The sequence below is a fragment of the Haliaeetus leucocephalus genome, unplaced genomic scaffold (genome assembly GCF_000737465.1).
Source record: "Haliaeetus leucocephalus isolate CR32 unplaced genomic scaffold, Haliaeetus_leucocephalus-4.0 Scaffold889, whole genome shotgun sequence".
In the NCBI taxonomy this organism is placed as follows: Eukaryota; Metazoa; Chordata; class Aves; order Accipitriformes; family Accipitridae; genus Haliaeetus; species Haliaeetus leucocephalus.
In genome coordinates, this window is record NW_010973325.1 from 3,765,681 (window position 1) to 3,778,183 (window position 12,503).

General features: G+C 40.6%; 1 protein-coding gene across 1 annotated transcript; it reads right to left on the bottom strand.

Annotated features, from left to right (window-relative positions):
* Positions 1 to 8,383: 8,383 nt before the first annotated feature.
* On the bottom strand, positions 8,384 to 10,454 carry MC5R (melanocortin 5 receptor). The gene is made up of 2 exons (XM_010583300.1): positions 10,280 to 10,454; positions 8,384 to 9,443 (listed from the first exon to the last, which is right to left on the bottom strand). Exon 2 carries the CDS (start codon positions 9,359 to 9,361, stop codon positions 8,384 to 8,386), a length of 978 nt encoding a protein of 325 aa, XP_010581602.1. The 5' UTR covers positions 9,362 to 9,443; positions 10,280 to 10,454.
* Positions 10,455 to 12,503: the final 2,049 nt, after the last annotated feature.

Below are 12,503 nucleotides of genomic sequence, written 5' to 3' on the forward strand. Positions count from 1 at the left end.
GTGTCCCTGCCCATGGCAGGGGGGTTGGAACTAGATGACCATTAAGGTCCCTTCCAACCCAAACCATTCCATTCCATTCCATTCTGTTCAGAAATTATTTTACCCAGTCAAGCTGAAAGATCAAAAATATCATAGAAAAGTAAACTGCAGAAGAAAACAAAACAAAAGTCAATTTGGAGATGGTTAAATACCTCCCTATTTCTGTATGGAGAAGGCTTATATCTCTTCCAAAGTGCATGACTGTTCAGGGCCTCACGGACACCCCCCTCCCAGGGCTGGAGGGCGGGTGGGGTGACCTGTTGCTGGCAGTGGTGACCTAGGACAAGGTCTGGGAGCAGCCTTGGCAGGGCCTCTCCTCTATCAACTCCATTAGTTTACCACAGATTTCCTCCATTATTATTAGCCATATTCTTGTCATTAGATGCTTTTTTTTCACAGCACTAACAATGCTGGCACTTCACTGGCCATTATTAATTGAGCAAAGTTTTAAAGTATGTGTAATTCCCAATGTCCAGCCTCCCTGGATCTTCATTCTGGTTCTTCCCTGACTTTAAACCTTTCATTATTCAGTCCAGTTATTTATTATCCCCTTTATAAATTCAGCACAATCTTCTAGCTGACATTTTCAATGAAAGGTCATCTGCAATATACACCGTGTTCCTTGTATCTCCTGCCTTCCCCTCTAAAGGTCTGCCAGAGCCAATGTCGTACTTGTCTTCTATTTACTCGTTACATTGTGCAATAGGCCTTTGATCCCCCGCTTGTCTGTATGCCAGGGCTGTCTCCCATGAGGTAGCTCTAGGGTGGCTTTCTTCTTTTCCATTCCCTTCTAATTAAGCTGGACATGTTTTCAATATCCCCCACTCTAAATACAGTTCCAGTGTATTGCTTAAAATGCCACAGCTAACTTCAGTTATTAATCGCACATGACTGGAGCACCAGGCATGTGGCCAACAAAACCAAGGAGCTGAATGAGGAATTGGGAGCCTAAATCCACCTATCACTTGTTGTACCTAAAGTCCTTGCACCTTCCAGTTTTCTGAAAGCTGAGCACCCCTGCTTTGGGCAGCAGAGGCACTGAGGGCTACAGACTGCAGATACCATCTGAAAAATAAGTCCAGTCAAAATTAACCTAAGAAAGAGGTGTTTCTCCACTTGTTTCACCAGAGGGACTGTCAGACTTTCCTAGAGTGTAACTAAAACAGCAAGCTACACACCATTTTTTTTTCTTCGCAAAGTTTGCCTTCAAAAATCCACCTCCAGATTCAGAGGTGTCCCTTTATCATAGTGAAAACCTGAATATATAGCAGCTTCATTGTGAGATGAGAGACCTGGACTTCATTGAAGGACTTACCGCCTACCTCTTCATTTTTATGCACTTTGTGCAGGGACATGAACTATCATTGGAACTGCACTTGAAATTCAAGTGATTCATCTCTTTCCTCTGTGTGCTGGTTTGGGCTGGGATAGAGTTAATTTTCTTCATAGTAGCTGGTATGGGGCTGTGTTTTGGATTTGTGCTGGAAACAGTGCTGATAACACAGGGATGTGTTCGCTGTTGCTGAGCAGGGCTTACCCAGAGCCAAGGGCTGTTCTGCTTCTCAGCCCACCCCACCAGCGAGGAGGCTGGGGGGGGCACAAGCAGTTGGGAGGGGACACAGCCGGGACAGCTGACCCCAACTGACCCAAGAGATATTCCAGACCATACGATGTCATGCTCAGCATATAAAGCTGGGGGAAGAAGAAGAAAGGGGGGACATTCAGTGATGGCGTTTGTCTTCCCAAGTCACCATTAGGCATGATGGAGCCCTGCTTTCCTGGAGATGGCTGAACACCTGCCTGCCCGTGGGAAGTGGGGAATGAATTCCTTGTTTTGCTTTGCTCTGCTTGTGTGCGCAGCTTTTGCTTTACCCATTAAGCTGTCTTTATCTCAACCCATGAGTTTTCTCACTTGTACCCATACAAAGCTTTCCAGAAAGCAGTTCAGAGCAAAGCTATGACAAACAAAAGGCATAATACGATGATAGGTATTTCTAGGGTCATTTGTTCAGGGTAGGTGAAGTAGGCATGAAGTTTCAGTGCAAGATACAAAAGCCAATGAAAAAGCTAATTTACAGGCAACACCATTTATTGCTTGCCAAAAGTAACTATGTCCTGTTAAAAACTGGCAAACTAAAGAGAAAAATTAATCCCATCTTCTTTGTGGGTTTTTGTTTTGTTTCCTTTCATTGCTGTTAATTACGGCATTTTTGCAACAGGGCATCAAAAAAGTTCATTTGGTGCCTTTGAAAATCATCTGGAGACAGCATACAAAGCTTATAGTTCCAATTCTTGTCCTGCTTTAATCAGGTGTAAAACCAGCCTAATTGAAAGGAGAGGAGTGACAAATCACGATCTGGAGGTAGCTGCGCAAATGACATTCTTACCACCCTTCTCAAAGAAATGATGGTCTTCTAGGAGAAGTTTGTGTCTGAACTTGGGATCCCTGATCCTCAGCCACTCAGAGCATGGCTGGGACACACTGCAAGGCCCTTCCAGCCTCTGCAGCCAGGCTTCTTCCCATCAGAGGTAGGGAGATGGAAGCTGTGTCCATCAGATGAGTTCTGCTACAGAGCTGGGACACGGCCAAGGCATGTACATGGACCTGGAAACACAGAAGCACTCCTAAGCACTGTATTTTGGGCATATGTTTTACATGCTGATGTATGACCAAAGCCCTCACCATTGAAAACGTAAGCCTATTAAGAGAACAGAGAGTATGTCTTCCTAGGAGCATTTGCAGACAGGGAATTCTTTTATAGATCTTGACATTTTCCAAATTATGGAGCATGCTGTACTAAATGAAAGTATATTGTTACATACTGCTGAGAAAATAATACAGAACAAAACATGTGGCATTGTCTGGCACTGTGGAAATTTCATTTCACCTATACCTGGATTATCATATGTTTATCTGGTCCCCCCTGAGTCAGAAAGAATATAGTAGATCTGGAAAAACAACATAAGGACAACAAGGTATGAAAATACCAGTAGAGATTAAATAGGCTAGGATCCTTGGCTGGAAAAGAGAAACTTTATAGGGGAATATAGGGGAGTAGGATAATGAATGGCACAGGGAAAGTGAATAGGGACCAGTTATTTCTCTTCTTTACAACATAAGGACTCAGGGGCATTGAAGAAAACTTCCAAGCAGATGTTTATAAGAGAAAAAAAAATCATTTTTCCACACAACATATCTAAACTGTGAAACTTACTGTCACAAGATATTGCAGAGGAGTATAAAGAGATCCAAAAGTGATTAGATAAAATCTTGTAAGAAACGTTCATTGACAGCTATCAGTCACAAAGCTGTAAATATAAACTTCTGTCCAAAAAGTCCCTAAACCATAGCTTGCTGGAAGCTGTAAGGGTATTCCAGAGGATTACCATGCACATGTCCAGACTTTGTATAATTCCCCTAAACGGCTGCTCTTTATTTTGATGGAGACCCTTCAGTGCTCAGTACAGCCAGTCACACGTTCTTAAGGGTTTTTAGGCAAGCAGCTCAAGAAGAAACTGTTCTAGGGATAGTGCTTAAGGACTATAAGAATTTAAATTTTACTAGATCTTTAGTGTGACAGGTGCTAGGGGAACTCTGTTCTGTCACACTGTTTCACTACAATTCTCAAAAGCTCAGGATGCAAAAAGTGCTTGAGGTTTTTTCTTCTTCTTCAGATTTAGACTGTTGCTAGTTTGTTCACAGATGGAGGAAGTATGTGAGAAACAAGCTGCAAATTGGAAAGTAGTCTAACAAACAACTGGATGAGAAAAAGCAGAAAGGTTAGAGAAAAAGAAACTATACATCCTCACACACATCTCGTTTGCTGATGTCATTTGTGATTGTACTCTGTTTTTTGGGGTAAGAACTCATACACATGTAGGCATGTATGTAAGTATAGACACACATATTACATACCTCAGATTGTCCTTTTCTGTCCTATATGAAGAACAAGCTGGATCCAAGATGCACACAGCTCAGGTTGTAATACATTAAAAGGTTAGAAAAGGAGGAAGAGCATCTCACCTGAAGATAACCTAACACAGAGACTTATGCAGGCAGCTCCGCCACAGCCTGCATGGCCCTCTGTCCCTGATGTGGGGATCCCCATTTCCACATCCATGTTCCCATATCACATTCACCCACCCTGCCTAACAGGAAGGGCACTGGGCATGCACACCAACACAGCTGAAGACTGGGACTGTCCATTGCAATCCCTGAACACAGCAGTGGCCACCAAAAGCTGGTCTTCTGTGGAAGAAGCTAACTAGCAACAGAAGAAGGATATACTCAAGAGAGGCAGGAGAATCCCCAACAAGGCTTTGGAGACAAAACAGAGTCCTTTGAGATTTCAGAGACCAGACCCTGTGAGGGAGTCGGTTGCTTTCCCACAGATGTATAAACCTTCTTTGCCTTCTTAAGTTTGTGTGTGCAGGAAATTCCTGTGGTTTCTGCACTTATTTTGCACAGGATTCCTGAAAAATGCAACTGAAGTCTCCAGAGAGCCACTCAGAGAAGGTTTTTCTAAGAGGAAAACCCTAAGCGTGGGAATGTGCAACCCACCCTCAAACAGGAGTTGGACACTGGTTGCACAGAGGGTGCAGGGCTGTAGGTTGTAGAGCTGAAAGCAGTCATCCCTCCCAGCCCAGACCCAGAGACAGTAGTGCTCGGTAGTTAGAGCCCTTTGTGACAAGACTTGTGCCCATTTGGGAAGCAGGATCATAAACCATCTCTTTGCTCCATTCAGGTATGACTGTTTTGTGTTACAGGAGACACTAAGGCTCTTGGAAAACTAGTATTTCCAAGTACTTTATTGTGGCGTTGGCCTGGAGAAAAGATTTAGATTTTCCCTAATGCTAGCACAGGAGCATGCTGGGTAGGGGATTATCCAGGCAATGCCACTATTTGCAAAAGCCAACCTTCTACTTCAATCTACTAAAGCAAGCAAAACTTAGAGCAACATATGAAGTACTTCAGTGTAATCTGGAGACAGAGCAACTCGCCTACCATCAACCACCCTTTGCAGTATTATAGACTAAAGAATCCAGTCTTCTGCTTCACTAGATGAAGTTCTGGTGCAGCTAGAAATGCTGGTTTGGGGGGTTTTTTTAAATATTCTCCCTGCTCCTACTGATCTACTTAAAATGCAGATGAGTTTATAGAAGCTGACCCCACCTGCAAAAGGAGTGAGTTCAGAATAATTTCTTATTTAAAACTTTTAAATAGTGACACCCAAGTTAGAAGCAGTGAAGTGTTCAGTCATCAAAGCAGCAGTGGGTAACAGAAGTTGGTTTTGGAGCTCTGGGACAGAAATAGTGTGATTTGAGCTTCTTTCCAATGACTGATACCAAACCATAAAAGACTGGCAGTATAAGCCAGAGTGGTATCATTAGCTGTGGGGACATGGTGCAATGACAGCCTAGCAGCTAATTTTTTCATGACTGTCCTTTGACAGCAAATTTCATACTTACACAATGTGTGGTTGTCCAAATCTATCAGAATACTGTTTTCCAAGCTCTGGTAGAAGTGAAAGCATGCTAAATGTTGCTTTTATTCTGCAGCGAAACAGGAGAAAGAAACAGATTAAAACATGTCATGGCCTCAGAGAGACATGTTTTTTATATGCATTCCTATAGCGTAAACAGCCTTTTTTTGCAGAAACTGTTCTAGCCTGTTCTTGAAAATACTTTCATTTCCCCCTTAAGCTGTTTTAGCTCCCCCACCTGTAAAGCTTATAATGAGGATGTGATGCTGACACCTAGAGGAACATAGGTATGAATGTAAATACTTTGTATTAGTCTATAACTCTCTTTCGGAATGTGTTTCTTAATAAGGCATCTGTTTAAATTGAGAAGTGAAAGCCTGTAATGCAATAGTCCCTCTGTGAATAATCTGTAAGGTTAGCGGACACATTACAATGAATAACCAATAATAGCAGGGTTTACAGCAATCCAGTTTAATAGTTTCTTCATATGTCTGTGTTTTATACATCAAATAAACTTCCAACAAAAAAGTAATGTACAATTCAAGAAAATACCCAAAGCTATTACAGTTTTGGATTTCTCTTTGTTGATTTACAATTATGTACAAGACTGTCTCATTTGCAATACCCAGTGAAGATGTAAAGAATTATTTACAACATCAGCTGGTGCCTTTCACTATGCAATTGAACTGTCTCCTTTTGCTATTTATATTCAGAGTAGCAAGAGCCCACTCTTAGGTGTCATTTATGGATAGGGTTAAGAGGTGGACTGAAACAAGGCATGATTCTCACTACTGACCACAAACATACCTCTGAAATCCCATTTTCAGTTATAGCTGAAGGAAGATTCCAGCGCCTAGTGCACTGATATAATAATTACATTTACAGTCAGCATAATAACGTGTCTCCACTGAGAATAACATTCCCACTCATGTCAGAGGGAGATATGTGCGAGCTGAAGGCAGTATATATTTTAAGGTGCAGCAGACAAAAGGTATAACTCTGGTGCTAAAGATGCACCCTACTTATCCTGCCAGAGGCCTCCAAAGCAAATGAAGACACAAAGTATGCTATCTTTCTAAATGCATGGAGGAGAATCATTTACAATTCTTCTTACCCAAGAGATTAAGTTAGGAGGGGAAAAAAAAAATATATAATTTTAACATAATATCCAAACTGTTCCACAGAATCACAGAATAACTTGGTTTGGAAGGGACCTGTGGAGGTCACCTATTCCTACTCATTCAAAGCAGGGCCAACTTCAAAGGTAGAGTCAGCTTTCAACTTAGAGCAGATTGTTCAGGGCTATGTCCAGTCAAGTCCTGAATATCTCCAAGGATGGAGACTTCACAACAACTGGGCACCTGTTCCCATGTTTGACCACACTTACGGTAAAAAAATTTTCCTAACACCTGATCAGAACTTCCACCTTGAAGGTTTAACCTAAGGCCCACTGAATCAATCATAGTCCTTCTATTGACAACAACAGTTTTAGAGCATCCCTAAACCAAGTATAACAAGTGTTATTATTTCAGCTTTTCAGAAGAAATAATTCACTTTTCTGAGCTATTTTCTGATATCTAGTCAGTAGGGTACCACTGCTTGAAATATTTTCATAGCTTATATCTCAGCGCAAGATATGTACCATCCATTGGCATCAAGAAATCAATGCTACTTCCTTCATCTGCGATAAATCCAATATTTTGCACGTTACACAGCTGTTGCAGAACAGCATGTTTATGAGAGCATGACTAGATGCAAATTATGCAAAAGGCATGAGGGTTTCACCTTAGAATCCTCCCAACAAAGACAAAACCTCTTTGTTTGGGGAGCAAAAGTCAGGACTCTCTGTTATAGCTACATGTGCCTGAGGTTTTGAAATCCCTGTTTTGCCATTGCCTGCTATGCCTTCTGATTATCAAACTTGTTTTCTCTCTCCCAGCTTGAAAGATGCAATCTACAGTACAGCTTTCTCCAGTAAAAAAAGCTACTCCTAACTGAAACACTTTTTTAATGTCTATATAAAGGCAGCCACTCACCCAGTCCTTCTGTCTCCACAAAACATTACATGACTGTCTAGAGGCCATGTACCTTTTACTTCCCTAGCCCTGGCAAATAAAGAAAACAGACAAATGAGAATCAGATCGGTCTTCATATTCAGCCTTAAAACCCACCTATGGTACATCTTACCCTACAGGGATAAGAACACATAAAGTCAGATATGACAAAGTACTGTATCCAACTGGGAAAACCTCATGGTAACACTGTCCTCTTACATAATACATATTTTATGGCAGTAACGGTCATGACTGGAATACAAGACTACTGATATGTACATACATATTGGTCCTAACTGTTGAGCAAGGTATGTGAACCGTGATAATTGGAGTTACTTCTCTGATTTTATGTCTTCAGAGGGAAATAGCAAAAAATCTGTTAACTCTGGGCATCAAAATAAGCCATGCTGTATCTAGAGAGACAAAGAATATCAAGAGAAACACACAGCAAGAGGCTGATGGGCTCATTTGCATGGCAGATCATACTCGTTGCATTTAGCAGAAAAAAAAAATAAGGCTTTCCCTGTATAATACTCTTATCAGATCCAGACTTCAGTAGGGTAAATAAGATTCAAAATACTCTTTCTACCATTAATACAGATGCACTGAGTAGCTCCTACCACTAGTGTGAGAGAGGTGTGTGGAGGGAAAGAAAGGTGAAATCACATATTAAAAAAATGGTTTCTGATTGCCGCAGAAATCATGACAGCTGAATGGCGAAAGATGTTCCGTAGGCATTTCAGCAGAATTACAAGATGCGGCAAGATGTTGCATTTCCATTCTCTTTCCTGGTTTGGTTTTGTTTTCTTAATACTTGTTTGATAACCCACAGATCATCCTCAAGCTATAGCAACAAATTATGTCTTTGAAGGTCTTCCTCATTTCCTGGCTACGAAAGGCATAGATCAAGGGATCAATCACTGAGTTGCACATGATGAGAATGAGGTACATGTTGAAGTGAGACATGAAGCAAACACAGTAGAGGTTTTGAGGGCAGGAGATCATCAGGATGAGATGAAGGAAGAATGGAGCCCAGCAAACAATGAAGATGCCAAGAAGCATAGTCAGAGTGATGGCTCCTTTCATGCTGGTTCTTTGACGGACAGAGTTGTACCCAGGCAAAGCAGCTATTTTCTTCACATGAGTACGAGCCAGGAGGAACATATGGATGTACAGCGAGACCATGAGGAACAACATGGTAAAAAACATAGTGATGAGACAAATGATAACGTAAGTTGATTCATAGTAAAGAATGAAGATAATGCCACAACCCGTGCAAAAGGTCCAGATGCATGCAATAATAAGCCCTGATCTTTTCACTGTCATGATGTTGTGATAACGTAGGGCATAAAAGATAGTGATATACCTGTCTACTGCTATAGCCAGCAAACTGCACATGGAAGCCACCACAGATATGCAGATCATTGAATCAAAGACATTGTCTATATGACGGACAAAGGCATCTTCCATAATTATGTGTCTATTGTTTATTAAGTATATCGTTATGGTCTCCCAAGCATTAGACACACTAACCAGCATGTCAGCCACTGCTAAACTGCAAACAAAAAAATACATGGGTGAATGCAAGTTCTTGTTCTTAACTATTGCACATATAACTAAGATATTTTCAAGGAGGCTTACAATGCCCAGAGTTAGGAACACCTCAGCTGCAATGACCACTTGCTCACATGGCGATGACTTGCTCTTGACAGTAGGCACAGTAAAGTTGCTACCCAAGGCACTCAGGTTTAGTTCAGAAACATACAGTTGAGAAGATGTGTTCATCTCTGGAAGCAAACACGTTCTGTTCTTTCTGAGGGACTTGCCAAGGAGTGCGGTAAATGCATTTTCCAAAAGGCAAAAGACCCTGCCAAAAAAAATATAGCATGACAAGAACGGGCAGAAGTTGACAAAACAAATATCACCCATTGCTATTTAATTTGGCTTGTACACATCCTGCCTCTTCCACACCACATTTCTCTGCTGATTCTAAATTAACCTCCAACTGGCTCAGAGTTTTTCTAGCCATCCTCACTGGGAAATTAAAACCATAAACTAACAAAGACATTCATGCACTCTTCATACATAGTTTCATTTATTCTGTTTAATCCCTCAGAAGTGAGCACAATGTCCTGGAAATTCTGCTGAACACCAAACAACAAACAGTTTTCAAAGTCTCAATTCTCAGACTCCAGAAATGCAGGAGAACAGTATTAGGTTCGGCAGAACCTCCTCACTTGAATACAATACATAGAAGTTTGAAGTATTGCCACAATTAAGAATTTAACATTTTCATAAAAGATTTAAATGCTTTCCTGACCTTTGTACTTCTTAGGTTCACATGAACTGTGTTGTAAACAGCTTACCTTTGCAATACTAACATGCTCACTTAAAAGCATAGTATTAAACACCTAACCAAGGCAAATCCGTACATTTCAGTATACACTAAGATTACAGAATCTGCATGGGTGGAATTCAGTCATAAAAATAAGTTTTCTCTTCCAGATCGTGAGTATTTTATTCAATGCTCTTTTGGTAATGAAAATATTCAAGGCAAGTTGTAAGCCATTGGATTCTTAGTAAGGGGAATACTTAAAGCTGATTGTCAGTGACTTGTTGCAAATAAAATTCAAAGAATATCAAGCTAAATAATTTTCATTTTTTAAAAGTAACCTTTTATTTGCAATCAAGAATTAACTGTACCTATTTACAAGAGTTGCTCCTTCAGCTGCTCTTCCTCTTCATTGCCTGCAACCTTTCCTCCAGAGAGAAGAAGTTTCAGTCCCCCTCCTCAGCTGACATCTGGGGCTGGGGACTCCTTGGTAGGAATAGATGACAAAAATAGAGGAAAAGGAATGAGTAAATCCATAGAGTCAAGGCTGACCACGTATAAATTACTTACTGTGCAACTGCCTTTTTATAGCCTCCAAGCAATTATGACTTCAGTCCTCAAACTGTGGCTCCTCCTCCCCTTCTTTGCCCCTCAGAACTTCTCTTTTCATAGATTTTTTTAGCCAAGGCTTGGGTTTTTACCACCATCTAGTGGTCTTCTCTCGTCTTTCTAACTCAACAGTGATTTTGATCTAGAATTCATTATAAGCTTTTTATAATATTAAAGGGAGAAATGCATTAGGCATGCTCCTTTCCAAAATAATTTCTTTTTTGTTTGCAGTTTCTAGTACTCACTGACAATAAGTTCATACTGCAGTAGTACTCCAAAAGAGGTGAGAGCAGAAGACTTATTTAAGTGGGAGGCTTATTACTGTTATAAGCATTTGTCTTATATTCACAGTTATAATTTTGCAAGAACAAGAACCACGCTGTTACAAAACTCAGAGAACATACAGTCAAGCTCATCACACCACTAATAAAAGATATAACTCAAGTAATTTGTTTGAAAAAAACAGAACAAATAAACAGTTGTGTTCCAGTCCCCTTGCTAGAATAGAGATTTGGATGCAGACGTGGAAGGAGTACACAGTACATCATGCTGGGAGCCAGGGCTTCCCGAGGTGGATGTGAATTCCCCCAGGTTTCACAGGGTCTAAGAGCGCAGTGCTCAGTATTGCAATGGCTGAAGTCACTGTGGGTCTAGCAGTCAGGCAGCTGATGCTCATTCTGGGCCTTATCCAAAAGGTGGCAAAATCAGTGCGAGTCTTTTCTTTAGCAAGTGGGCTCTGCTACTGCACCCAGACTGAGGAATGCAAAGCCCACATCTTCCTGACACTGCCAAATGCCCTTATGTTACCTGCTAAACAGCTAGTCAAATACCATGCAGGATTTTAAGTTAACTTGAGATAAAAAAGTCTCTGCTTCTCCAAATCCCCCCCTTCCTGCAAATTAGGGGGTTGGGGTTTTTTAATGGCATAGAACAGCTTCAAATGCTTATTTTTAACCAATAGCATTTTTCTTGAAGAATCACCACCAAACACAAACTTTATTGCTGTATCCTGTATTATTTTTCTGTTTTCAGTGTTCAGATAGAGTTCATCATTATAATGCAGCTAAATCCATATTTCCAATTATTATATTCCACAGAAGCTTCCTCTGTTGTTACTACTAGCTTTCTCTAGGAGTGCTGAAAGACCTGGGCCATTGTATGAAATGTTGTTCTGTACAAATAGTCCCTGCACCAAAGGAGACAGTGAAAAGAATTTTTATTCATTTGAGTAAAATGGCTCCTCTAGCATTATGCACTTATAGTCTGGAGATGAACTTTACATGTCCCTTCTCCCCACTACTGGAAATAGAATTTAGATTATCACAAACTAGAGGTAGCAAACTATGCTCAAGTACAGCTGTTAGATTTGAGCAGATAATGCCAGCAAGTGAACAGCAACAATCCCTGCTGTATCTCACCTGTCTGTGTGCCAAATCTGATCTCATAGTTCTTTGCTATGACCAAAAGAAAAGAACAGAGAGAGGGTGCCCATGTGCAGTTCTCTTTCTGTTCTTTAATGTAAAGTATGTCTTAGTTCTCCTAGATTATCTTTATTTAACTTACCTTAGTTATCTTTGCTTATCTTTTGCATATTTTTTTATTCTCCCATTGCAGACCCTGGAAATCATATACCTAAAAGTAAAATTTTACTTCTTTCAGTGTTCCTGTATCTAGCAAGGACTGTGTAGATGTTGTGCTCTTTCCACTTCCAATTATTTCTCTTCCAGTATCCTTTTTTTTGTTTTGTTTATTACACTCTCTTCTAAAATTCTGTTTGTCTTCCCATTTACAAATTCCTCTATATGTACAGTTTAATAAAGTTCTTTGCAGCCCAGCTTAGATGCCTTTACAAAAGTTCTCACTGTACCTGGCAGGATTCAGTCACCCAGCTGAGTGCAAGAAATAAATAACACATCAGACAGGATGGTTTAGCTGTTATTCCTTAGAGCAATGCCAGGTCTCTCACATATAAATTATGAATCAGCC

Excerpts from the sequence above, each read along its gene's own strand:
- MC5R (XM_010583300.1), bottom strand. The coding sequence starts at position 9,361 with ATGAACACATCTTCTCAACTGTATGTTTCTGAACTAAACCTGAGTGCC.